Source organism: Lathamus discolor, unplaced genomic scaffold, assembly GCF_037157495.1.
Source record: "Lathamus discolor isolate bLatDis1 unplaced genomic scaffold, bLatDis1.hap1 Scaffold_204, whole genome shotgun sequence".
Lineage (NCBI taxonomy): Eukaryota > Metazoa > Chordata > Aves > Psittaciformes > Psittacidae > Lathamus > Lathamus discolor.
In genome coordinates this window covers 6,474-33,242 of record NW_027069233.1, presented here as the reverse complement: position 1 = coordinate 33,242, position 26,769 = coordinate 6,474, and the positions used below count along the sequence as shown (strand labels likewise).

The following is a 26,769-nucleotide window of genomic DNA, read 5'->3' as shown; positions in this document are numbered from 1 at the left end:
GTGTGTGTATTTCTCCCCCCCCCCCTTTCCCTTTGCCCCCCCCGCCCCATTCCTGAACCCCCCCCCCCCTCCGGTACTTCCAGGGGTGCCCCGTTCCGCGCCTCCCTCCCCTGCCCTCCCTTTCGGCAGCGGCGCTGGGATCAGGCACCGCGTTGAACCTCTAAGTGTCGGTGCCCGGCGGGGTCCTTGCGTGCGCCGCCCGTGCGGGGATGTCCGGGAGACCCCGCGCCGGGCGCTGCTCAGACACCACGGTGAGTCCCTCACAATGCAGCGATTTCGCCTTAAATCGCTTTAACCGCGGCCGACGACACCGGGGCCGCTTCCCCCCGGCCACGGACAACGCCGCCGCCGCCGCCGCTCCCCGCTCCCTGCGCCTCTCACCCCGCACCCTCCGAGCCTCAGCCCTGAGGCCCGGCCCCGCCGCTTCAACACCCCCCCCCCCCCCTCAACCTCCATCCCGCTCCTCCTTCCTCACGCTCCCGGACCTGCCTCTTCCTCCCGGTGCGGGCACGGTTGTGTGGCCCACACACCCCCACCCCAAAAAACCCCTATTCCGACCCAAAATCCCCTTATGCCGACCCAAAATCTCCTTATGCCGACCCAAAATCCTCCTTATTCCGACCCAAAATCCCCTTATTCCGACCCAAAATCTCCTTATTCTACCCCAAAATCCTCCTTATTCCGACCCAAAATCTCCTTACTCTACCCCAAAATCCTCCGTATTCCACCCCAAAACCCCCCTATTCCACTCCATAACCCCCGTATTCCATCCCAAAACCCCCGTATTCCACCCCAAAATCCCCCGTGTTTTACCCCAAAACCCTCCTTATTCCACCCCAAAATCCCCCTTATTCCACCCCAAAATCCCCCTTATTCCAACCTAAAATCCTCCTTATTCCAACCCAAACCCCTCCTTATTCCAACCTAAAATCCCCCTTATTCCACCCCAAACCCCTCCTTATTCCAACCTAAAATCCCCCTTATTCCAACCTAAAATCCCCCTTATTCCACCCCAAAATCCCCCCTATTCCACCCCGCACCCCCTCCCACTTCCCCCCCCGTATCCCACCGGGAAGCGCCTTATCCTGGAGGAGCATAAGGATAAGGAAAGGGGGGGGTGTGATCGGTTGGGTGCCCCCCACCCCGCTCCTCCTCTTCCCATGGGATGCACACGGGTGGGAAGGGGAAGATCGGGATTAAACCCCCCCCCACCCCCCCTATTACCGGGGTGTCACTGGAAAACCGGGAATGCCGCGCTCCGGCCTAGCAGTGCCAAGCGGAGCCATTCCCGATCATGGGAATGGGGTGCTCCTGGGTGGGATTTTGGGATCGACGTGGCTTTTGGGATGCTTAAATCCCCCCCCCTCCCCGAGCTGAATAAAGGACATTGGCTGCTCCTCAAACCCTTCTTCTAGTTGTCATTTCCCTGCTCCGCTTCCAAGTATTCCACCTTTCCCCATGGATAATCCCGGCCGTAGGCTCCGTGATTCCCAAATTCCCGGCGGTTTTCCCTCTTCTTTGCTCGCCCGTCGTTCCCTGTCTCCCCCCTCCCTTCGTAGTGGGTTTTTCCTCTTGGAATGCCGCCTGGCTCTGTTGTGCCCATGAGTTGGGGTTCTCGGATCCCCAGGGAAACTGAGGCAGCTCCAGGGTTTGTGATCCCGCTGGGATGGGGAAAGGAGCCGCTTTGGTGCTGCCGGCTGGGTTGGAGCATCAAGGATTGGGCTGATCTTTGGGTTTATTAGCTATTATTAGCTATTATTAGGTGCTATTAGCTATTATTTGTCAGTTATTAGCTATTGGTAGTTATTATTAGTGTCCTTATCGCTGTCATCGTTGTTATTATCTGTATTTGCATCATTATTAGCAGCGTTTGCATCATTATTGGGAGTATTTGCGGCATTATTAGCAGTATTTCCATCACTATTAGCAGTATTTGCAGCATTATTGGGAGCATTTGCATCAGTATTAGCAGTATTTGCATCAGTATTAGCAGTATGTGCATCATTATTAGCAGTATTTACATCATTATTTGCAGTATTTGCAGCATTATTGGGAGTATTGCCATCATTATTAGCAGTATTTCCATCATTATTAGCAGTATTTACATCAGTATTTGCAGCATTATTAGCAATATTTTAGCATTATTAGGTGTATCTGCATCATTATTAGTACTATTTTCATCACTATTAGCAGTATTTCTGTAGTTATTAGCAGCATTTTCATTGGTATAACCAGTATTTGCATCACTATTAGCAGTATTTTTGTTGTTATCACTGGTATTTCCATTGCTATTAGCAGTATTTCCATCCTTATAACCAGTGTTGTTATCACTATTAGCAGTATTCCCATCGTTATTAGCAGTATTCCCAGCGTTATTAGCAGTGCTTCCGTCGTTATTAGCCGTATTTCCATCCTTATAACTAGTGCTTTTATCACTATTAGCAGTATTTCCGTCGTTATTAGCAGTATTTCCATCATTATTAGCAGTATTTCCATTGTTATTAGATGTATTTCCGTTCTTATAACCATTGTTGTTATCACTATTAGCAGTGTTTACATCACTATTAGCAGTATTAGCATCATTATTAGCAGTATTTCCATCATTATTAGCCGTATTTCCATCCTTACAGCTAGCGTTTCTATCACTATTAGCAGTATATCCATCGCTATTAGAAGTATTCCCATTGTTATTTGCAGTATTATCATCAGTATTATCAGTGTTTTTGCTGTTATCACCATTTCCATCGCTATTAGCAGTATTTCCATCGCTATTAGCAGTATTTCCATCGCTATTAGCAGTATTTCCATCGCTATTAGCAGTATTTCCATTGTTATTTGCTGTATTTCTATCCTTACAACAGTGGTTTTATCACTATTAGTGGTATTTCCATCACCCTTTGCTGTATTAGCATCATTATTAGCAGTATTTCCATCACTCTTTGCTGTATTAGCATCATTATTAGCAGTATTTCCATCTTTATTAGCAGTGTTTCCATCGTTATTAGCTGTATTTAAGTCCTTATAACCGGTGTTGTTATCACTATTAGCAGTATTCCCATCATTATTAGCAGTATTCCCATCATTGCTAGCAGTATTCCTATTATTATTAGCAGTATTATAATCACTGTTATCAGTGTTTTCGTTGTTATCACCATTATTTCCATCGCTATTAGCAGTATTTCCATCATTATTAGCGTTATTTTCATCCTTATAACCAGTGTTTTTATCACTATTAGCAGTATTTCTGTGGCTATTAGCCATATTAGTATCATTATTAGCAGTATTTCCATCTTTATTACTAGTGTTTTCATTATTACCAGTATTTGCTCTGCTATTACCAGTATTTTCATCATTATTATTAGTATTTTCATCGCTATTAGCAGTATTATCACCATTATTACTCCTATTTCCATCGTTATTACTGGTATTTCCATCGCTATTAGCAGTATTTCCACCATTATTAGTAGTATTTCCATCATTATTAATAATATTTTTATCATTATCAATAGTATTTTCATCATTACTACTGGTATGTCGTTGCTAGTAGCAGTATTAGTGTCATTATTAGTACATTAGCACCGTTATTCCCGCTATTAGCACTGTGATTCCTGCTATTATCCTCTGAGTAAGTGAATGGAGCCCATAGGCCTGTGTTGTATCCTTGGAGTACGTGAATGGATCCCATAGGAATGGGTTGTATCCTTGGAGTAAGTGAATGGAGCCCATAGGCCTGTGTTGTATCCTTGGAGTAAGTGGATGGAGCCCATAGGAATGTGTTGTATCCATGGAATAAGTGAATGGATCCCAGAGGCCTGTGTTGTATCCTTGGAGTAAGTGAATGGAGCCCATAGGAATGGGTTGTATCCATGGAATAAGTGGATGGATCCCATAGGAATGGGTTGTATCCTTGGAGCAAGGGCATGGATCCCATAGGAATGTGTTGTATCCTTGTAGTAAGTGGATGGAGCCCATAGGAATGGGTTGTATCCTCGGAGTAAGTGAATGGAGCCCATAGGAATGTGTTGTATCCATGGAGTAAGTGGATGGAGCCCATAGGAATGTGTTGTATCCATGGAATAAGTGAATGGATCCCAGAGGCCTGTGTTGTATCCTTGGAGTAAGTGAATGGAGCCCATAGGAATGGGTTGTATCCTTGGAGTAAGTGGATGGAGCCCATAGGAATGGGTTGTATCCTTGGAGTAAGTGGATGGAGCCCATAGGAATGGGTTGTATCCTTGGAGTAAGTGGATGGAGCCCATAGGAATGGGTTGTATCCTTGGAGTAAGTGGATGGAGCCCATAGGAATGGGTTGTATCCTTGGAGTAAGTGGATGGAGCCCATAGGAATGGGTTGTATCCTTGGAGTAAGTGAATGGATCCCATAGGAATGGGTTGTATCCTTGGAGTAAGTGGATGGAGCCCATAGGAATGTGTTGTATCCTTGGAGTAAGTGGATGGAGCCCATAGGAATGGGTTGTATCCTTGGAGCAAGGGCATGGATCCCATAGGAATGGGTTGTATCCTTGGAGTAAGTGGATGGAGCCCATAGGAATGTGTTGTATCCATGGAGTAAGTGAATGGAGCCCATAGACCTCTGTTGTCTCCCATCCATATGGATGCGCTCCTGGCAGAATTCCCATCAGGAGAGAGTGCTTCCTCCCGAAATCCCATAGCAAAAGGGATGTGATTCCCAGCCCCTTCCCAGTGCTGGGGTTTTGGCGATGGGATTGACAGCTTCCACCCCCTTTCCCGGCTGGATTTGGGCACATTCCTCGTTTTCCCTCTGCTTTCTTCCTGCCGTTTGCTTTCCCAATCCCACCCCTCGATCAGCCTCTGTATGCCAAGAACTTGGAATTCTGTGGTGGGAAAGAGGCTTTTCCCCCCTGGCACATGCCGGATTTCCCCTAGACTCCGGTTTTCCCTGCTGGAAAACCGCTGTTCTGATCCCAAAACAGGGAAAACAAGGAGTTAGGGCTGGAAAAGCACCGGGAGCTGCTCCTTGGTGTCCGGCTGAACCGGGAATGGCGTTTCCAGCTCGGGAATAACATTCCTCCTCGGCACAGCGTTTCCCACTTGAAAATCCAGCGCTTTGCTTCCCATTGTCTTCCTCCTCCCAAGGGAATGCGAGTCTGGAAGTGATTTTGAGGGAATCGATGCATCCAAAAGCCTTTTCCTGCTGCACGGAATGGTTGTTGCGTACAAATCAAGGAGGAATTCCTAAAGGGAATGTGGGTGGCTTTTGGCTTCTCCAGGAGCAAGGAATAAGGGGTGTCCGTCTTTCCATCCCTACGGATGGGATCCAGCGGGCTGGAAGTGCCATGGAAGCTTCCCAAACCTCAGCTACTCACTGCCATGAGGAATAAGAAGCTGGGATGACGGTGATGCCAGGATGTGGGAATGCCGATGGGAATGGAGGAGGAGCAGCTGGAGACAGTGTTTTCCTCTAGGAATCCTGCCTGTAACAAACTGGGGTCGGAATTCCTGGATTCCGTTCGTGTTATCAAGCGAGAATTCCTCAGGGCTGGAATCTTCAAGCTGTCAAATGGGTGCAATATTCCCAACATCCAGAGGATTCGGGGTCGTTTTGTTCTAGGAATGGCTCAAATCATTCCTGGGATGTGCAACCGGAGCTGGTTTATAGGGAAGCGCTTCTTTGGGAAGCGATTTCCCTCTCTTTAGGGCATCTCGATCCCATGGAATTCCCATGTTAAGCCTTTAACTGTCTCCTTTCCAATCCTTACGGTTCCAGTTTGTCCAGGAAGAGGGAAAATCCTTGCAGCTGGAATAATTCAGGACTAAGAGAGGCACTGGTGAGGAGGAATATCCCAGTGGGAAGAGGGGGCTTAAGGAATTCCAGCACCTGGGAATGCTGGTTCAGGTGCCGGGTTTGAGTGCGGCGATGGATTTGTGCTTCCCTATGGAGCTCTGTCTTGTATTCCAGAACTTATCTCTCTTGCTATTCCCTGTTCATGGATCTCTGGATGAGGTGATGGGGATGGTTTTCCCTGTTCCAGATTCGCTCTCTCACCTCCCAAGCCTGGAAAACCGGGATGTTCCATTGGATACAAGCGCTTTCCTCTTACCCGATGTCAGTGAGGGTTATTCCAAAGAGGAATTCTGTGTGTAACCTGATTCCCACTCTGGTGATGGTGCTAGGAGGAATGATGGAATTGTCGGGATGGAGACATGGAAGTAAATCCCATCGGGAGAACAACGGAATGTGGGAGCCCGGATTTGAGCATTAGTGGTTCAAAATAGCCAGGAATTCCCAAATCCAGCCGGATCCTTTTGGAAGTTTGTGCTGGAAAACAGACCCAGCCACTGCTTATCCCTCAAATAGCTCCCAGTTTCTGGAATGGGGGGGTGTGTGTGTTGTTCCCATAGGAATGTGAGCATTGGATGGGTTTCCAAAGGGATCCTTTCCTTCAATCCCAGTGGGAGAAGCTGAGGCCACAGCATTCCCGCAGCTCGTCCCACATTGAAATGGAGACTTCCTCCATTCCTGGTGGGATTCCAGGTGGGATTCCTGCTGACTCTGCACATCCCTCAAGCGGGAAGTGGGAATTCCCAGCTTCCTTCTGCAGGGAAATGGGAATTCCCAGCTTCTTTTCCTGCTGGAAGATGCTTTTGTTGTCGGGAGGTTTGTCCTTCTCATCCTTCTTTCGCTTTACCCATCAGAATGGTGGAAAAAAGAAGGGAATACCGGGAATTCCCTATTCCCTTGTTCTTGTCATTCCGTGTCTGAGTGATGCTGATGCGCTTTAGCACCACCCGGAGCTGTCAAAAACCAGGGAATTCCCATTTTTCCCCCCTTTCTGGAATAGAAGCTTCACATCTTTGGACCTGGAATGAGTCTGGATGTTGGGATAATGGGAATGGGAAGAGAAATGGAGGCTTCTGCTGGTGCTCTTGGTCTTTGGTGGCTTCTTGGGTGGTTTTATCCATGGCCTTGGTAAGCCTGAGGAATCTTGGGATGGGCTGGGATGGGAAGGAGCTGGAATCATCCAGATCCACCCCACGGGGACACCTTCCATAGGGCAGGCTGCTCCTTGGACGCAGCCAGGGATGGAGCATCCCAACCTGCTCCATCCAACCCATCCCAGTGTGCCACCATCCCCATGGGGAAGAGCTTCATCCCAAGAGCCCATCCAGCTCTTCCATCATCTCCTCATCCCATCCCATCCATCCCATGTCCAAAGCCTTGCTCCAGGTCTCCTGATGTTGGGAAGCCCAGAACTGGTCCCAGTGCTCCCATAGGACACAGTGGGGAGCTCCCATAGGACACAATGGGCTGTTGGTGGCTCCCATTGAGCTTCTCCTCACCCAGCATCCCAAATCCTTCTCCTCGGGGCTGCTCCATCCCTTCTCCTTGGCCTTGGAATTCCCTCAGGAGCAGGAGCCGGTTGAGCTCCATGAGCTGCTCCAGGTGGGATGGATTCCCAATGATGTGCTGTGGGGCCCTCACTTGAGTGTCCTGCTTGGCTCTTCCATGATCTTGGAATGTTCCGGTTGGGTCTCCATGAACCGCATCTGGGCATGGAAGCCCCTTTCCAGAGGGGATTTGGGCTTTGGATTCACTCCTGGAATGGGGAAGCTCCTTGTGTCCGGGTGCTATGGGATGGCCTCAGCTTCCCAAGAGTGATCCCAAAGTTGCTGTCACACACCCCACATTCCAATCATTATCCCAAAGGATTATCCCAAGGGTTGCTGTTACTGCATCCAGATCCCGTGGGCTGGAATCCCTAAACCCTGTTCCCTTTCTCGGTGCCGTCACCTTGTCTATGGTTCAGTTTTCCTAATGGGATAATTTGGGAATTGGGAGCAAGAAACTGTTCATAGGAGCAGAATTCTCCAGCCTTGGAGCTTCCACCATTCCCATTATCCATGGAATTCCATAGCTTATCCTGAACATAATTAGAATGGAAGTTGGGTTTTCCAAAGGCAGGAATTTCATCCGAGTGGAGCTTCAATGGGGTTCTCCACTTCCTTGACTTGCATTGATGGGTCCAGCGCTCAGCTTATGGAATTCCACCTTCAGTCCCACCTTCCCAAGGGAAAATGCTTCCAAATGCTTTGGCATAGGGAAAACTGAGGGATCAAACCATAAGATGGGCCTGGGGATGCTGGGATGTGGCTGGATCCAGATCCTGGAGGATTCAGGACCATGGTGTGGGTCCATGTGGGTGAAACCAAGCCCTGTGGGCATTCCAGTTTGGATTCTATGGATGCAACTGGGAGAACTGGTGACGGAATCCAAGTGGGGATGGGTTGAGTGACCATAGAGGAGGCTGGGGCTTGGTTGGGCACTGGGATGGGGTGTTTGGGATGAGGGAATCCCATGGGATGTAACGTGGTGCCTTTGCTCTTTGCAGTTGACATGGATGATGAAGACGGCCGGTGCCTGCTAGATGTAATCTGGTGAGTAGCTCCCTCAGCTTCCCATATGGAATGGGATGGGAATTCCACCACCCTTGGTCCATAGGCACCTCCCCTAAAGTCATCCTGAGATCCCAAAATCCCTCCTGGATTGATGGGATTTGCTTCCTGGGCTGGAGTTTTTCATGGCTCCGCTCATCCCTTGAGCCACTTCCAATATGGATCAATCCCATTTCTCCGCTCTTTTGCCATAAGATAAGGACTTTTGGGGATCTCTGCACATTAAGATGATGCCAAACTGTTGGTCAGCGGATGGTCCACTGGGATTTATGGTGATCCAGGAAGTTGTTGGGAATTGGGGCTGGAAGCGTGGTCCCGTGTCCATGCGGTGTCTTGTTTTACAGCGATCCTCAGGCCTTGAACGACTTCCTCCATGGATCTGAAAAGGTGAGAGATGGAAGGTTCCATTCCCAGCCCCTTCCCAATCCATTCCCAAACCTGGAATTGTCCAACCCCTGCCCAAATTCATCCCAAACCATTCCCCAAACCCTTCTCAATCCATTCCCCAAACCCTTTTCCCAATCCCTTCCGCAAACTCTTCTCAATCCATTCCCAAACCCAGTCTTCCCCAAACCCATTCCCAAACCCTTTCCCACCAACCTCCCTTTGTAAAGGTGGTTTTCCTTCCTTAAAACAAGGGGATTTTCCTAAAGTCATTCCCAAATCCAGGATCCTTGGAATTTTTAGGACCTGGGGGGAGCCCATTGGTTGGCACCTCTTGGAGGGATTTGGGATCACTTGGAGCTGATCCGGAGCCGGGAAGCGCTTGGTGCTTCCCAGACAGCCACATTGAGCCATTTTTCCATAGTTTTCCTCATTTTGGGATCCATCTTTTGTCCCAGGAGAGTAAATCCCATCTTTTCCCATTGCAGATTGACAGTGATGATCTCCTGGACAACACCGGAGATGCAGCCAGCTCCTTCTTTGAAGGTGCTGGGGTATGTACTTCCATGGACACAATATTCCCTTTAGGAATGTTCCCTTTCATTTGGCGGGGGCGGGGGGGTTTGGTCATCTCCTATCTTTATTTTCCTGGGAATGGGATTATTCCATAAGGAAACAATGAGCCTCCAAATCCTATTTTTTGGGGTGCTTTCCCCCCAAATTTGGGTTATTCTGCACGAAATTCCCGAGTTTTTTGGTTCCCCCTTTAATTTCTATGTTCCCAATTATGCGAAATCTTGGCTTAATTAATAATTACTTAATTATTAATTAATAATTAATTGGTTAATTGATTATTATGATTAATTAATGTGGTTCTTCCCGTTATTCCTCACCCTTGCGCCGCTTCCATTCCCTTCCCCTTCGCTCATCACTTGGGCTGGATTCCCACCAGCTCCCCGTGGCATTCCCAGCCCTGCTCCCCAAATGGGATCCCAGTTTGGCTTCCTGGAGCTTTTCCATTCCCTTCCGGGGGGGGGGGGGTGGTGTCTTCTTCCTATCCCCTCCCCTCCATGAGGAAGGGGATGGTTTCCCCTTGGATGGGACGTGGTTGGCCGGATGCGGGTTGAAGGCATCTCCCTATGCTTGAGCTCAGCGTTGCCTTCCCTCTCAGCTCCACGTCCAGGAGGCCTCTGGGAACCACCTCAGCACGGAGCAGAACCAACCGGCGGCCAGCGTGGACCTGGACTTCTTAGAAGATGACATTTTGGGGTCCCCATCCAGCACCGGGGCCAACCTGGCCAACTCGGACCAACCCTGCGACATCCTCCAGCAGAGCCTCCAAGAGGCCAACATCACCGAGCAGACCCTGGAAGCAGAAGCTGAACTGGACCTGGGCTCCTTCCAGCTCCCCACGCTCCAACCCGTGGTGCAGGCGACGTCCGACGGCACCCCCCAAATCTTCTCCGGTGGGGCCGACCTCATCGGGCTGCAGCAACCCACGGTGCTCACCCACCAAGCGCTGGTGCAGCAGTCGGTGGGGGCTGATGTGGTCAACAAGGCTATCAGCGTCCAGCCCTTCCTGCAGCAGGTCGGGTTGGGGAACGTCACCATCCAACCCATCTCCAACCTTCAAGGCTTGCCCAACGGCAGCCCCAGCGGGACCTTGGGCATCGGGCCCATCCAAGTGGTGGGGCAGCAAGTGATGGCCATCAACCAGTCGGCGCAGCAGATCATCGCCAAGCAGGTCCAACCGTCCCAAGTGGCCACCATGCCCGTCGGGAGCTACATCACCCAGCCGGCACCCGAGCAGCAGCAGGTCACCCTGGCCTCAACGGGGGTCTCTCCTCAAGGTGCCGGTCTCGTCATCCAGAAGAACCTGCCCACGGTGGCCACCACGACGCTCAACGGCAATTCCATGTTCGGAAGCGTCGCCGGCGCTCAAGGCTCCCAACCTCTCACGGTCACCTCCAACCTGAGCAGCCCTTTGGTGCAAGCCCAGAACGTCATCATCCATAGGACGCCGACCCCCATCCAACCCAAACCTGCCGGGGTCCTCCAGCAGAAGCTCTACCAGATCACCCCCAAGCCCTTTGCTTCCAACAACACCACTTTGACCATCCAGAACGAAGCCGCCCTCCAGCAGCAGAAGGCCCAGCAGAACCTCACCTTCATGGCCAGCAAACCGGGGCAGAACGTGGTCCTCTCGGGCTTCCCCCAAGGCCTCCCAGCCAACGTCTTCAAGCAGCCCCCACCCCAGCAGCAAGCCCTCAGCAAACCCATGAGCGTCCACTTGCTGAACCAGGGCAGCAGCATCGTCATCCCGGCCCAACACGTCCCTCAGGCCATGCTGCAGGGCCAGAACCAGTTCCTCCTCCCCGGCCAACTGGCCGGTGCCTCCACCGTGCAGCTCCCGCAGCAGCTCTCGGCTCTTCAGGCCAATATGGGCGGCCAGATTCTGACCGCTTCCCATCCTGGTGGCCAAGCCCACATCATAACCAGCCAAGGGCCCGGTGGGCAACTCTTGACCAACCAAGCGTTGCCGGCGCAGCTCCTCACCAACCAGAACATCACCAGTCCGCTGAACCTGGGCCAGGTCCTGACGTCGCAGAGCGCCCACGGCACCGCTCACATCCTCTCGGCTCCCATCCAGCTCCAGGCTGGCCAGGTGGGCCAACCGGCCCTCTTCCAGATGCCCGTCTCCTTAGCGGGCAGCTTGAGCACCCAAAGCCAACCGGTGATCCAAGGGGTGACGTTGCCCAACCAAGTGGCCATGCTCAACGCCACCGAGAGCATGGGCCAAGCGGTGAGCATCCAACCTTCTGCTGCCACCACCAGCCAAAGCCCTGGCCTTGGGCAAGCGCAGGCAAGCACGGGCACCAACCTCTTGGCCAGCACCGAGCAGGCGTCCATCCTGACGGTGCAGACCTCCCAAGCTGCTCCTCTCCAGCTCAACGTCCCACCAGCACCTCCGAGCCAACCGCCCGTCACTTCCCAAGCCAGCCCCACGTTGGCTTCCAGCCCGGAGAAGATCATCCTAGGACAAGCAGCCCCCGGCGCCGTCATCAACCAGGACTCCATGCAGATGTTCCTGCAGCAGGTAAGGAGAAGCTGGTGCTGGCCTCCAGCTCCCGTTGAGGTTTGCTTCCGCCACGGTCTCCCAACGGCATCCCGGTCCTTGCTGTGGTGTCTTCCCACTATTAAGGATGGGATTGGGAGTAGGGCTTGAGGCCGGTGCCTTGTTTCTGGAAGGAGGAACCTCACTGATGGGGTGTCCCTCACCCCCGTTCTCCTCCGTGTGCAGCTCGGGGTTGATCCCACCCCACAGCGTTGGGCTTTTCCTTACGGTTTTCCACCTCCATGAGCGCGTCCCAAGTGGTTGGCTTGGCTCTAGGAGGGATGGTGGATGGGCCCCACCGTTGGATGGGTTGGGGGCCGTGTGGAGGTCAAGGTGGGTCCAGTGGTGGTTGTGGGCGTCTGCGTTGGGAAGGGCTTTGGGGATGTCTTGGATACCGGATTTGATCCCTAAACTCCTCTTTTGGAAGTGCTTGAGGTGTGAGAGGAAGCAATGGGATGAGAGCAGGAGCTCTCTTTGGTGATCGCAGCATCTCAACGGTGGGAAGCTTCAGCTCCCCCTTTGACCTTGCTGGGGTTGCAGGAGCGCTCAGACCCCCCGGAGATGTTGGGAATCATGGAATTGGGTTGGGAAGGAGCTGGAGATCATCCGGGTCCGACCCACAGGGACACCGTGCTCCAAGCTTGCCTTAATGGGGATGGAGCATCCAGGCCTTCTGCATCCAACCCATCCCAGTGTCCCACCACCCTCATGGGGAAGAGCTTCCTTCCAAGAGCCCATCCCGTTCCTCCTCATCCCATCCCTCCATCCCGTGTCCAAAAATTCCCGGTCTCCTGGAATTGGATTTGCCCCATGGGCATTCCCTTGCCCTTGGAACTGCTTGAGCTCCATGAGGTTCTCCTGGTCCCACCTCTCCATGTTCCTCTGGATCCCCCTTGTCCATGGATCCCACTGTCCCCATTGAACAGCCCCAATCCCAACCCGGTGCCACTTTCTCCACGTGGCATTCCCAGTGAGTGGAGTGGGAAGAGCACAGGGCCACACTTCGGCTATTCCTCCAATCCCACTTTTCCCTGTGTAGCCAATGGAAGACCCATGATTTTACCAAAGCAGGAAGGAGAAAGCAGGATGCTCCCTCCACAGCTGGAATTTGTTGGGAATTTTCTGCTCTGTGGGCATGGGGTCACCCCAAAGCGCAATTCCCAGTGGAATTGGGAATTCCCAATATCCCGGGGGGGGGGGGGGGGGGGCATGGAAATGGGCGAGCTGCAACCGAAGTGGGGCCAAAATCCTTTCCCTTCCCATTGTCCATCCCTCCATCCATCCCCTCCATGTATCCCAAGCTCCGGCTGCTCCCGCTTGCTTGCAAGACTAACCCTAAAGCTGCCGCTTTTCCTTCTCTTCCCATTCCAAAGCCTTTATCCCTCCTTTCCCCTCCCAAATCCTTCATTTTTCCATGGAAATCGGGATTTATTAATCCGGGGTGGGGGGTGGGGGGGTTTGGAGGCGGAGCGCAATTCCTGGTGGGAATCCTGGTACATCCCTCCCTGCTTCACCCTCAAAGCAGCTGTAAAAGCTCCGGCAGCATTCCTGAGCCTTCCGGATTATCCCGGAGCTTTCGGGAGCCGCTTTCAAAGCGGGAATGATCCCGATGGAGCCGGAATTCCTTCCTCAGCTTGGACTAACGTCTTCCTCTTTCCTTCTCTGTTGCAGCAGAAGCTCCCTGGAGCATCCCCGTCCCCTTCGCTACCTCATCCTCCCCTTGGGGACACCCCGCAGCTCCCGGCTTCCCACCTCTCCCAAATCCCATCCCGCCCCCCTTCCCAACCCCAACCCCTTTCCCGACCCCCTTCCCAACCCCAATCCCTTTCCCGGCCCCCTTCGGAGCCGCTCGCCCGGCCCTGCACCCCGCAAGCCCCGTTGTACCTCATTCCCAACCAGTTACCCTCCTCCTCCTCCTCCTCCTCCCCCTTGGCGGGGGGGCAGCACCCGCTGCGGCCCCCATCCCAACCCCAAGCGGCATTCCCAGCGGCACAGCCCGACGCCGAGATCCCGCATTCCCATTCCCCCCACTTCCAGCTGCAATTCCAAGCCCAAAGCCAGCTCAAGCCCCCCGCTCCCAGCCACACTCTGCACCTAAGCACGGAGCAGCAGAGGAGCTTCCCGATGGTCCCGAGCCAATTCCAAACCCTCCCGGCTATTCCCAATCCCGCTCCTCAACAGAAGCAAATACTGGACAGGTTCCAGCAGGTAAATAAGCGCCGTCGAGGGGGTTGAGGCCGGAATGTGGCCACAAACTTCCCCAAATCGGGATGCTGAAGCCTAAATGGGAAGCAAAACCCCGCCGGGATGTAGAGCGGAGCCGGCGCCGCTTCCTCCGCTCATTCCTGCTCTTCTTCGGGATGGTTTCCCTTGGGATAACGTCTGGCATGTGCCGCCGCCGCTCCTGGCCCCATTCCCAGCCCCTGGGTGCGGGTTGGGGGTGGCATTCCCGCTGGGATGCTCTGGGATGGCTCCAGAGAGCAGAGCCTCGCCGATGGGGGGTGGGCTGAGGTTTGCCCGTGGAGTACCAGGAATTAACTGGATCCAGGGGGGTTTATTCGGTATTCCTAAAGCCGGGAATGCCGAGGGCAGCACCGGGGCTGCTTTTCCCGACTGGAATTTGATTCCGCCCCCGCCTTGGATGTGGGTTTGGGAAGGGGGGGACCCTGTGCCTGGGGCTCAGGGGCAGCTTTTTGGCTTCGCCGGCCTCTCCCGCTGGGAAAAGCATCGGATTCCGCAGGCTTGGGCCTGTTTTCCGGTGCCAGGGGTGGATTTAGGGTGGTTTCTGGTGGATTATGGTGTTTATGGTGCATTTTGGGGTGGTTTATGGTGTTTTATAGTGGATTTGGGGGTGGTTTACGGTGGATTTTGGGATGGTTTAGGGTGGATTATGGTGTTTCTGGTGGATTTTGGGGTGGTTTATGATGTTTTGTAGTGGATTTTGGGGTGGTTTATGGTGTTTTATGGTGCTTATGGTGGATTTTGGGGTGGTTTATGGTGCTTGTTGTGGGTTTTGCGGTGCTTTATGGTGTTTATGATGGATTTTGGGATGGTTTATGGTGTATTTTGGGATGGTTTATGGTGGTCCTGGTGGATTTGGGGGTGGTTTTTATGGTGTTTTGGAGCGGTTTATCGTGTTTCTGGTGGATTTTGTGGTGGTTTATGGTGTTTCTGGAGTGCTTTATGGTGTTCCTGGTGGATTTTGGGGTGGTTTAGGGTGGTTTTGGGGTGCTTTATGGTGTTCCTGGTGGATTTTTGGGGTGGTTTAGGGTGGTTTTGGGGTGCTTTATGGTGTTTCTGTTGGATTTTGGGGTGCTTTATGGTGTTCCTGGTGGATTTTGGGGTGGTTTAGGGTGTTTCTGGGGTGCTTTATGGTGTTTCTGTTGGATTTTGGGGTGGCTTAGGGTGGTTTTGGGGTGCTTTATGGTGTTCCTGGTGGATTTTGGGGTGGTTTAGGGTGGTTTTGGGGTGCTTTATGGTGTTCCTGGTGGATTTTGGGGTGGTTTATGGTGATTTTGGGGTGCTTTATGGTGTTTCTGTTGGATTTTTGGGGTGGTTTGGTGTTCCTCGTGGATTTTGGGGTGGTTCCTGGTGGATTTTGGGGTGCTTTATGGTGGTTTTGGGGTGCTTTATGGTGTTTCTGTTGGATTTGGGGTGGTTTAGGGTGGTTTTCGGGTGCTTTATGGTGTTTCTGTTGGATTTGGGGTGGTTTAGGGTGGTTTTGGGGTGCTTTATGGTGTTTGTCGCCTCTCCCCCACAGGGCATCATCCTGCAGCCGAAGCAGCCCCCGGCCAGCCAGGCCCCCACCGCGCTCGCCCCGTTTGGCACCTCGGCCCCCTCGGTGCTGGTGAGTGGCCCGGGGCAGCCAGTGACGGTGACGGTGACAACCACGACCACCACGGCCACTGCAGGTAGGGGGGGGCACATGAAAGGGGGGTCTGGTGCATGAGGGTCCTGGTGCTCGAGGCTCCTGGACCACAAGCATCATGGTGCATGAGCACTAATGGTACACCAGTGTCCTGCACCATGAGCATCCTGGTGCACAAGGGTCCTGGACCGCAAGCATCATGGTACATGAGCATTAATGGTACACCAGTGTCCTGGACCATGAGCATCCCAGTGCATGAGCATCCTGATGCACAAGTATCCTGGTGCACAAGTGTCCTGGACCACAAGCGTCATGGTACATGATTATCATGGTACACTGGTATCCAGGACCATGAGCATCCCGGTTCTCAAGGATCCTGGACCGCAAACATCATGGTACATGAGCATTAATGGTACACCAGTGTCCTGGACCATGAGCATCCCAGTGCATAAGGGTCCTGGACCGCAAGCATCATGGTACATGAGCATTAATGGTACACCAGTGTCCTGGACCATGAGCATCCCAGTGCATAAGGGTCCTGGACCGCAAGCATCATGGTACATGAGCATTAATGGTACACCAGTGTCCTGCACCATGAGCACTGCAGTGCGTGAGCATCCCAGTGCACAAGTGTCCTGGACCATGAGTGTCATGGTGCACAATGTCATGGTACATGAGTATCATGATACAGAAGTATCATGACACAGAATTATCTGGACTATGAGCAGTGCATGAGCATCCTGATGCACAAGTATCCTGGTGCATAAGTGTCCTGGACCACAAGCATCGTGGTACATGAACATTATGGTGCACAAATGTCCTGGACTACAAATACCATGGTGCACAAGCATCATGGTACATGATTATCATGGTACATGATTATCATGGTACACGATTATCATGGTACACATATCCTGGACTATGAGCATCCCACTGCACAAGTGTCCTGGACCACAAGTATCATGGTGCACAAGCATCATGGTGCACAAGTGTCCTGGACCACAAGCATCATGGTACATGATTATCATGGTACACAAGTGTCCTGGACTATGAGCATCCTGGTGCACGAGCATCCTGGTGCACAAGTGTTCTGGACCATGGGCATCCAGGTGCACAAGTGCCATGGTGCACAAGTGTCCTGGACCACAATCATCATGGTACATGAGCATTATGGTGCACAAATGTCCTGGACTACAAGTGCCATGGTGCACAAGCATCGTGGTACATGATTATCATGGTACACAGTATCCTGGACCATGAGCATCCCAGTGCACAAGTGTCCTGGACCACAGGTATCATGGTGCACAGTGTCATGGTACATGAGTATCATGGTGCACAAGCATCTTGATGCACAAGTATCATGGTGCACCAGTGTCCTGGACCACAAGCATCATGGTACATGATTATCATGGTACACAAGTGTCCTGGACTATGAGCATCCCGGTGCACGAGCATCCTGATGCACAAGCATCCTGATGCACGAGTATCCTGGTGCACAAGTGTTCTGGACCATGAGCATCCCAGTGAATGAGCATCCAGGTGCACGAGCATCCAGGTGCACAAGTGCCATGGTGCACAAGTGTCCTGGACCATGAGCATCCCAGTGCACAAGCATCTTGGACCACAAGTATCATGGTGAACAAGCATCATGGCACATGAGTATCATGGTACACAAGTACCCTGGACTATGAGCATCCCAGTGCACAAGTGTCCTGGACCTCTAGTTTCATGCTACATGAGCATCCTGGTATACAAGCATCCTGAAGCACAAGTATCATGGTGCACAAGTGTCTTGGACCACACGTATCACAGTGTGCAAGCATCATGGTACGTGATTATCATGGTGTACCAGTGTCCTGGACCATGAGCATCCCAGTGCACAAGTGTCCTGGACCACAAGCATCATGGTACATCATTATCATGGTGCACAAGCATCCTGGACCCTGAGCATCCCAGTGCACAAGCGTCCTGGACCACAAGTATCATGGTTCATGAGCATCCTGATGCACAAGTATCCTGGTGCACAAGTGTCCTGGACCACAAGCACCATGGTGCACAAGCATCATGGTACATGAGTATTATGGTCCTGGACCATAAGCATCCCGGTGCGTGAGCATCCTGCACCACAAGCATCACATCCCCCCTTGTTTTGGGGCTTGAAGCGATGCAAGCAAGGGAGCTGGGATGGGTCTGTCAGGATGGATCCGTCAGGATGGATCCATCGGGATGGGATGCACTGGGTGATCCAGATCCTTCCTTATCCTGCTGGAACGTGAACCCCTTCTCTTGGTTTCCCTGCACCAGGAATCACGGCCCCGGCGCCTGCCGAGAGCAAAACCTTCGCCAGTGTTTCCACCCCGATTCCTGCTGGGAAAGGGGCCGTGGCCCAGGGAAAGCCGGGAACGCCGCTCGCCATACAGCAGCCAGTGCAGGTGAGGGACCTGTTTCCGTGGCTTCTCACTGCATTTCAAGGGTTTCCCACATTATTCCAAGGGTTTCCGTGTTATTCCAAGGTTTTTTGCACGTTATTCCGAGTTATTTCCACTTTACCTCAAGGTTTTTCCACTCTGTTTCAAGGCTTTTTCACTTTATCTTGGGGCTTTTCCACTTCATTCCAAGGCTTCCCCACATTATCCCAGGGTTTTCACACATTATTCCAAGGCTTTCCCACATTTTCCCAGGGTTTTCCCACATTATCCCAAGGTTTTCCCACATTATTCTAGGGGTTTCCCACATTGTTCCAAGGCTTTCCCACATTATTTCTAGGTTTTCCCTCATTATCCCAGGGGTTTCCCATATTATTCCAAGGCTTTCCCACATTATCCCAAGGTTTCCCTACATTATTCCAAGCTTTTCCCACATTATCCCAGGTTTTTCCCACATTATTTCAAGGTTTTCCCACATTTTTTTTCCCAAGGTATCTCCACTTTATCCCAAGCTTTTCCCACATTATCCCATGCTTTTCCCACATTATCCCAGGCTTTTCCAACATTATTTCAAGGTTTCCCCACATGTTTTCCCAAGGTTTTCCCACATTATCCCAGGTTTTTCCCACATTATTTCGAGGTTTTCCCACATTTTTTTCCCCAAGGTATTTCCACTTCATCTCCAAGTTTTCCCACTTTATCCCAAGCTTTTCCCACATTATCCCATGCTTTTCCCACATTACCCCAGGCTTTTCCCACATTATTTCAAGGTTTTCCCACATTTTTTTTCCCAAGGTTTTCCCACATTATCCCAGGTTTTTCCCACATTATTTCAAGGTTTTCCCAAATTTTTCTCCTGGGGTATTTCCACTTCATCTCCAAGTTTTCCCACATTATCCCATGCTTTTCCCACATTATCCCAGGTTTTTCCCACATTATTTCAAGGTTTCCCCACATGTTTTCCCAAGGTTTTCCCACATTATCCCAGGGTTTTCCCACATTATTTCAAGGTTTTCCCACATTTTTTTTCCCAAGGTATTTCCACTTCATCTCCAAGTTTTCCCACTTTATCCCAGGCTTTCCCCACATTATCCCATGCTTTTCCCACATTATCCCATGCTTTTCCCACATTATCCCAGGTTTTTCCCACATTATTTCAAGGTTTCCCCACATTTTTTTTCCCAGGGTTTTCCCACATTATTTCAAGGTTTTCCCACATTTTTTTTCCCAAGGTATTTCCACTTTATCCCAAGCTTTCCCCACATTATCCCATGCTTTTCCCACATTATCCCAGGTTTTTCCCACATTATTTCAAGGTTTTCCCACATTTTTTTTCCCAGGGTTTTCCCACATTATTTCAAGGTTTTCCCACATTTTTCTCCTGGGGTATTTCCACTTCATCTCCAAGTTTTCCCACTTTATCCCAAGCTTTCCCCACATTATCCCAAGCTTTTCCAACATTATTTCAAGGTTTCCCCACATTTTTTTTCCCAGGGTTTTCCCACATTATTTCAAGGTTTTCCCACATTTTTCTCCTGGGGTATTTCCACTTCATCTCCAAGTTTTCCCACTTTATCCCAAGCTTTCCCCACATTATCCCAAGCTTTTCCAACATTATTTCAAGGTTTCCCCACATTTTTTCCCAAGCTTTTCCCACATTATCCCAGTTTTTTCCCACATTATTTCAAGGTTTCCCCACATTTTTTTTCCCAAGGTATTTCCACTTTATCCCAAGCTTTTCCCACATTATCCCAAGCTTTTCCCACATTATCCCAGGTTTTCCCACATTATTTCAAGGTTTCCCCACATCTTTTTCCCCAAGGTATTTCCACTTCATCTCCAAGTTTCCCTACATTATCCCAAGCTCTCCCCACAGCATTCCCAGCTTTCCCCCACTGTTTAAACCCTTCCTTCCTTCCCCGCAGCCGAAGCCCGGAGTGATCAGCTCCGTCCCGGGCCTGAACCTCGGGAAGGGCCCTTTGCAGATCCAAGTGGTCGGGAAGGGAATTCCGCAGCTCGTGCCCTCGGGCCCTGTGCAGGGCCAGCAGCTGGTGAGCTCCCCCCCCATCCGTGGGGCCCGCTTCCGCCTTTGTCCCAGCGCGACATTCCCATCGTTCCCTTGGTTTGCCCATCCCGTTGGAGTGGGAGCTCCATAAAGCCACCCTCCACATGGATCCCATTGGGATGCTGGTGTGTTTTCCACCCCCAAAAGCCCTCTGGTCACAAGGAGACATGGAAGCGGCACGTCATTCCCAGTCCCTTGCAGCATTCCTTCATTCCAAACCCTCCTTGAGCCATATTCTCCATCCCTAAATCCCTTTGCTGCCTCCACAATCCCCCTTCCGCATCCCAATCCCTCTTCCCCATCTCATTCCCTCTTCTCCATCTCATTCCCCCTTCTCCATCTCAATCCCTTTTCCCCATCTCAATCCCTCTTCCCCATCCCAATCTCCCTTCTTCATCTCATTCCCGCTTTTCCATCTCATTCCCCCTTTTCCATCTCAGTCCCTCTTCTCCATCCTAATCCCTCTTCTCCATCGCATTCCCCCTTCTCCATCTCAATCCCTTTTCCCCATCTCAATCCCTGTTCTCATCTCATTCCCCCTTTTCCGTCTCATTCCCTTTTTCCATCTCAGTCCCTCTTCTCCCTCTCAATCCCTTTTCCCCATCTTTTGGAGCGGTGAATCCCATTGTGTTGAACCCCATCCCAGTGAATCCCATCCTGGTGAATCCCATCCCGATGAATCCCATCCCAGTGAATCCCCCCCCAGTGAATCCCCCCCCCAGTGAATCCCATCCCAGTGAATCCCATCCCAGTGAATCCCATCCCGGTGAATCCCATCCTGGTGAATCCCATCCCACTGAATCTGCCCCAGTGAATCCCACCCCAGTGAATCCCATCCCGATGAATCCCACCCCAGTGAATCCCATCCCGATGAATCCCATCCCAGTGAATCCCACCCCAGTGAATCCCACCCCAGTGAATCCCATCCCAGTGAATCCCATCCCGGTGAATCCCATCCAGTGAATCCCATCCCGGTGAATCCCATCCCGGTGAATCCCATCCCAGTGAATCCCATCCCAGTGAATCCCACCCCGGTGAATCCCATCCCGGTGAATCCCACCCCAGTGAATCCCATCCCCTCATCCCATCTTTTTCCCTCCCCACAGTACGACACCAAACTGGGACTGAAGAAAGCCCCCACGCTCCAACCCAGCAAAGAAGCTTGGTGAGTCCATCCCCGTGGGTTTCCCGCGTCCATCCCTCTCCGGAACACCGGGAATTGCACCCGTGGAGCACTCAGCTCTTCCCATTCCTTCCAGTTTCCTGGAGCAGCTCCACAAGCACCAGGGCTCCGTGCTGCATCCCGACTACAAGACGGCATTCCGCTCCTTCGATGATGCCCTGCAGCGGCTCCTGCCCTACCACGTCTACCAGGGAATGCTGCCCTCGGCCCACGACTACCGCAAGGGTAAGGGGGGAAAATCCATGGGGAGCTCGGCACAAAAGAGGGATTTGCTCTTCCTACGGCTTCAGCCATTCCCAAGGGGACATCGGAAGCGATTCCAGGGCCTTGGGGACCTGGATTGGTTCAAGTGGATGCTTGGAGGGGTGCCCATGGTGAACCCTGGCAGCTTCCTGGTGGTGGAGCAGTTGAAAACCCCTTCCTCAGGGGGTCCCCTTGTTCTCCTCCTCCTCTTCCTCCTTCTGCTTCTCTTTCTCCTTCCCCCTCCCTTTCCCCTTCCTCTTCCCCTTCCCGTTTTCTTTCCCTTCCTCTTTCCCTTCCCCTTCCCTTTCCCTTTTCCCTTCCCCTTTCCCTTCCCCTTCCGCTTCCTCTTTCCCTTCTACTCCTTCTCTTCTTCCTCCTCTTTTTCCTTTCACTTCTCCTCTTCCTCCTTCCCCTTTCCCTTCCCCTTTCCCTTCCCCTTCCCCTTCCCCTCCCCTTCCCTTTCTCTTCCCCTTCCCTTCCCCTTCCCTTCCTCTTTCCCTTCCCCTTTCCCTTCCCCTTTCCCTTCCCCTTCCTCTTCCCCTTCCCCTTCCTCCTTCCCTTCTACTCCTTCTCTTCCTCCTCCTCTTTTCCCTTTCACTTCTCCTCTTCCTCCCTTCCCTTCCCCTTTCCCTTCCCCTTCCCTTCCCCCTTCCCTTCCCCCTTCCCTTCCCCTTTCCCTTTCCCTTCCCCTTCCCCTTCCCCTTTCCCTTCCCCTTCCCCTTCCCCTTCCCCTTCCTCTTTCCCTTCCACTCCTTCTCTTCCTCCTCCTCTTTTCCCTTTCACTTCTCCTCTTCCTCCTTCCCCTTCCCCTTTCCCTTCTTCTCCTCCTCCTTCTCTTCCTCCTCCTCCCTCTTCTCCTCCTTTCCTCCTCCTCTTCCTCCTCATCCTCACCTTTACCCTCCTCCCCCTCCTTCCCCTTCCCCCCCGTAGTAGCGCCGTAGGAAGCCGTTGGTAGGCGCGGGGCTGAGCGCGGTGCTGAGCGCGGTGCTGTGCTCTGTGCCCGCAGTGGACGAGGAGTTCGAGGTGGTCTCCACGCAGCTGCTCAAGCGCACCCAGGCCATGCTCAACAAGTACCGGCTGCTGCTGCTCGAGGAGTCCCGGGTGAGTCCCGGCCGCGGCATTCCCGGCCTCCGGCGCCTTGGGATGAGCGGGATGCGCCGTGGGATGGATGGGCTGTGGGATGGGGGGATGAGTGTAACCGCTGCTGCTCCTGCTCCTCTTCCTCCTTGCCTCTTTCTCCTTTTCCTCCTCTTTTTCCTCTTCCTCCTCCATCTCCTCTTTCTCCTTCTCCTTATCCTTGTCGTTATCCTTGTCGTTATCCTTATCTTTATCCTTATCCTCCTCCATCTCCTCTTCTCCTTATCTTTCCTAATCCTTATCCTTCTCCATCTCCACTTTCTCCTTCTTTTTCTTATCCTTATCCTAATCCTAATCTTATCCTGATCTTTGTCCTTCTCCTCTTTCTCCTTCTCCTCTTTCTCCTTCTCCTTCTTCTCTTTCTCCTTCTTCTCCTTCTCCTCCTCCATCTCCTCTTTCTGCTTCTTCTCATCTTTACCCTTATCCTTACCCTTATCCTTACCCTTACCCTTATCCTTACCCTTATCCTTACCCTTACCCTTATCTTTGCCCTTATCCTTATCCTTACCCTTATCCTTACCCTTACCCTTATCCTTACCCTTATCCTTACCCTTACCCTTACCCTTACCCTTACCCTTATCCTTACCCTTATCCTTACCCTTATCCTTACCCTTACCCTTATCTTTGCCCTTATCCTTACCCTTACCCTTATCTTTGCCCTTATCCTTACCCTTATCCTTACCCTTATCTTTATCTTTACCCTTATCCGTATCCTTACCCTTATCCTTACACTTACCCTTATCCTTACCCTTATCCTTATCCTTATCCTTACCCTTATCCTTATCCTTACCCTTATCCTTACCCTTATCCTTATCTTTACCCTTACCCTTAATCCTTACCCTTATCCTTACCCTTACCCTTATCCTTACCCTTATCCTTACCCTTACCCTTATCTTTGCCCTTATCCTTATCCTTACCCTTATCCTTACCCTTACCCTTATCTTTGCCCTTATCCTTATCCTTACCCTTATCCTTACCCTTACCCTTATCCTTACCCTTATCCTTACCCTTACCCTTACCCTTACCCTTACCCTTATCCTTACCCTTATCCTTACCCTTATCCTTACCCTTACCCTTATCTTTGCCCTTATCCTTATCCTTACCCTTATCCTTACCCTTACCCTTATCCTTACCCTTATCCTTACCCTTACCCTTACCCTTACCCTTACCCTTATCCTTACCCTTATCCTTACCCTTATCCTTACCCTTACCCTTATCTTTGCCCTTATCCTTACCCTTACCCTTATCTTTGCCCTTATCCTTACCCTTATCCTTACCCTTATCTTTATCTTTACCCTTATCCGTATCCTTACCCTTATCCTTACACTTACCCTTATCCTTACCCTTATCCTTATCCTTATCCTTACCCTTATCCTTATCCTTACCCTTATCCTTACCCTTATCCTTATCTTTACCCTTACCCTTAATCCTTACCCTTATCCTTACCCTTACCCTTATCCTTACCCTTATCCTTACCCTTACCCTTATCTTTGCCCTTATCCTTATCCTTACCCTTATCCTTACCCTTACCCTTATCCTTACCCTTATCCTTACCCTTATCCTTATCCTTACCCTTATCCTTATCCTTACCCTTATCCTTATCTTTACCCTTATCCTTATCCTTATCCTTACCCTTATCTTTGCCCTTATCCTTATCCTTACCCTTATCCTTACCCTTACCCTTATCCTTACCCTTATCCTTACCCTTATCCTTATCCTTACACTTATCCTTACCCTTACCCTTATCCTTACCCTTATCCTTACCCTTACCCTTATCTTTGCCCTTATCCTTATCTTTATCTTTACCCTTATCTTTCCCCTTATCCTTATCCTTATCCTTACCCTTACCCTTATCCTTACCCTTATCCTTACCCTTATCCTTACCCTTATCCTTACCCTTATCCTTACCCTTACCCTTATCCTTATCCTTACCCTTATCCTTACCCTTATCCTTACCCTTATCCTTACCCTTATCCTTACCCTTACCCTTACCCTTATCCTTACCCTTATCCTTACCCTTACCCTTATCTTTGCCCTTATCCTTACCCTTATCCTTACCCTTATCCTTATCTTTACCCTTATCTTTCCCCTTATCCTTATCCTTATCCTTACCCTTATCCTTATCTTTACCCTTACCCTTATCCTTATCCTTACCCTTATCCTTATCTTTACCCTTACCCTTATCCTTATCCTTACCCTTATCCTTACCCTTATCCTTACCCTTATCCTTACCCTTATCCTTACCCTTATCCTTACCCTTATCCTTATCCTTACCCTTATCCTTACCCTTATCCTTATCCTTACCCTTATCCTTACCCTTATCCTTACCCTTACACGTATCCTTACACTTATCCGCATCTTTACCCTTATCCTTATCCGTATCCTTACCCTTATCCTTATCGTTACCCTTATCCTTACCCTTATCGTTATCCTTACCCTTACCCTTATCCGTATCCTTACCCTTACCCTTATCCTCCTCCTCCTCCCCGCCGCCCGTGCAGAGGGTCAGCCCATCAGCCGAGATGGTGATGATCGACCGCATGTTCATCCAGGAGGAGAAGACCACGTTGGCCCTCGACAAGCAGCTGGCCAAGGAGAAGCCAGGTGGGATACACGCCATTCCCAATCCTTTCCTTTGGGAATGGTGGGGGCAAGAAAGCCACGGAGAGCCCCCAGCATTCCCAATGGGAACGGAGCTCCTGACTCTCCCCCTTTTCCCTTCCAGACGAATACGTCTCCTCCTCCTCCCGCGCTCCCGGCGTTCCCTCCTCCTCTTCCTCCTCCTCCTCCTCTTCCTCCTCCTCTTCCTCCACCTCGGTCTCCAGCACCACCCCAACCCCGGAGAGCCTGAAGGCCCCCCCGGTGCCCACCCCCATGGTCCACCCCACCAAACTGGTCATCAAACACAGCGGGGGCTCCCCGTCGGTCACTTGGGCCAAAGCCAGCCCGGCTCCATTGGATGGGGATGAGGATGCGCTTCCATCCCGGAGCAAACCTCCCATCAAGACCTACGAAGCCCGGAGCAGGATTGGGCTCAAGCTGAAGATCAAACAGGAGGCTGGGTTAAGCAAAGTGGTCCATAACACGGCGCTGGACCCCGTGCACCAACCACCCAGCACGTGTCGGGTTATCCGAGCCACCGGAGCCACCATGAACGGCTCCATTGACCATGGAACGTCGGGAATGAGCGACAAGAAACCCGTGGTCACCTATTGCCGTTTGCCTCTCCGGAAAACCTATCGGGAGAACGTGGATGCTTTCCTAGGGGAGAAAGGCCCCGATCCTGCCTCCAAAGGCACCAAAGCGGAGCCCATCCCGGCTTCCGGAAGCAACGCGAAGCAGGAGGATGGCTCCCGGAGCGTCATCACATCCCATAGGAGCCGGGAGAAGCCGATGGAGAAGAGCCGCTTGGAGGAGAGCTCCAAGCTCTTGGTGCCAAGCAAGCCCGAAGACTCCACCAGTGGCCTTATGAAGGAGCTCGCGGAGGTGGAAGAGGACTTTTACCATGGAATGATCAAACCGGAACCTCCGGATCAAAGCGCCGGGCCGGAACTCCATTGGGAAGCGCCATTCCCGGCGGCCAAACGCCGCAAGTCGGAATCCTTGGAAGTGGATAACGCCAGCTTCTCCAGCGATAGCCCTCAAGACGATGCCCTCAATGAGCATCTCCAAAGCGCCATCGACAGCATCCTCAACCTCCAGCAGCATCCCGGCGCTTCCCAAAGCATCCGGACGCCTTCCTCTTCCTACAATTCCTCCTCTTCCCCCTTTTCCTCGCCCGCCCACCGCACGGACACCTTCGTCGCTGCCCCCAACCACAACGGTGGCCTTGGAGCCAGGACGTTGACCAGATAACAGAGGAAGCTCCGGCTTGGAATCCTATGGGAAAGGGTTGGGAAGATGGGAATGGGGA

At 51.7% G+C, this 26,769-nt stretch overlaps 1 protein-coding gene across 3 annotated transcripts; it reads left to right on the top strand.

Annotated features, from left to right (window-relative positions):
• The first annotated feature begins 145 nt into the window (after positions 1-145).
• Positions 146-26,769, top strand: BICRA (BRD4 interacting chromatin remodeling complex associated protein). Of its 3 annotated transcripts, none has more exons than XM_065664489.1 (14): positions 146-251; positions 8,372-8,417; positions 8,780-8,822; positions 9,308-9,373; positions 9,991-11,916; positions 13,609-14,142; positions 15,695-15,845; positions 18,107-18,234; positions 20,154-20,279; positions 21,400-21,458; positions 21,553-21,701; positions 22,726-22,820; positions 25,358-25,460; positions 25,582-26,769. In XM_065664489.1, the coding sequence occupies exons 2-14, from the start codon at positions 8,377-8,379 to the stop codon at positions 26,709-26,711; spliced, it is 4,551 nt and encodes a 1,516-aa protein (XP_065520561.1). In that variant the 5' UTR covers positions 146-251; positions 8,372-8,376; the 3' UTR covers positions 26,712-26,769. The 3 variants fall into 3 exon arrangements, with proteins under 3 accessions (XP_065520561.1, XP_065520560.1, XP_065520562.1); XM_065664488.1 differs by having other exon boundaries at positions 13,606-14,142; XM_065664490.1 differs by lacking the exon at positions 13,609-14,142 and having other exon boundaries at positions 148-251.

Coding starts and splice junctions, on each gene's coding strand:
- BICRA (XM_065664488.1), top strand. CDS start 8,377: ATGGATGATGAAGACGGCCGGTGCCTGCTAGATGTAATCTG. Junction 8,823..9,307: donor TCCTCCATGGATCTGAAAAG/GTGAGAGATGGA, acceptor TTCCCATTGCAG/ATTGACAGTGATGATCTCCT. Junction 22,821..25,357: donor TGCTGCTCGAGGAGTCCCGG/GTGAGTCCCGGC, acceptor CCGCCCGTGCAG/AGGGTCAGCCCATCAGCCGA.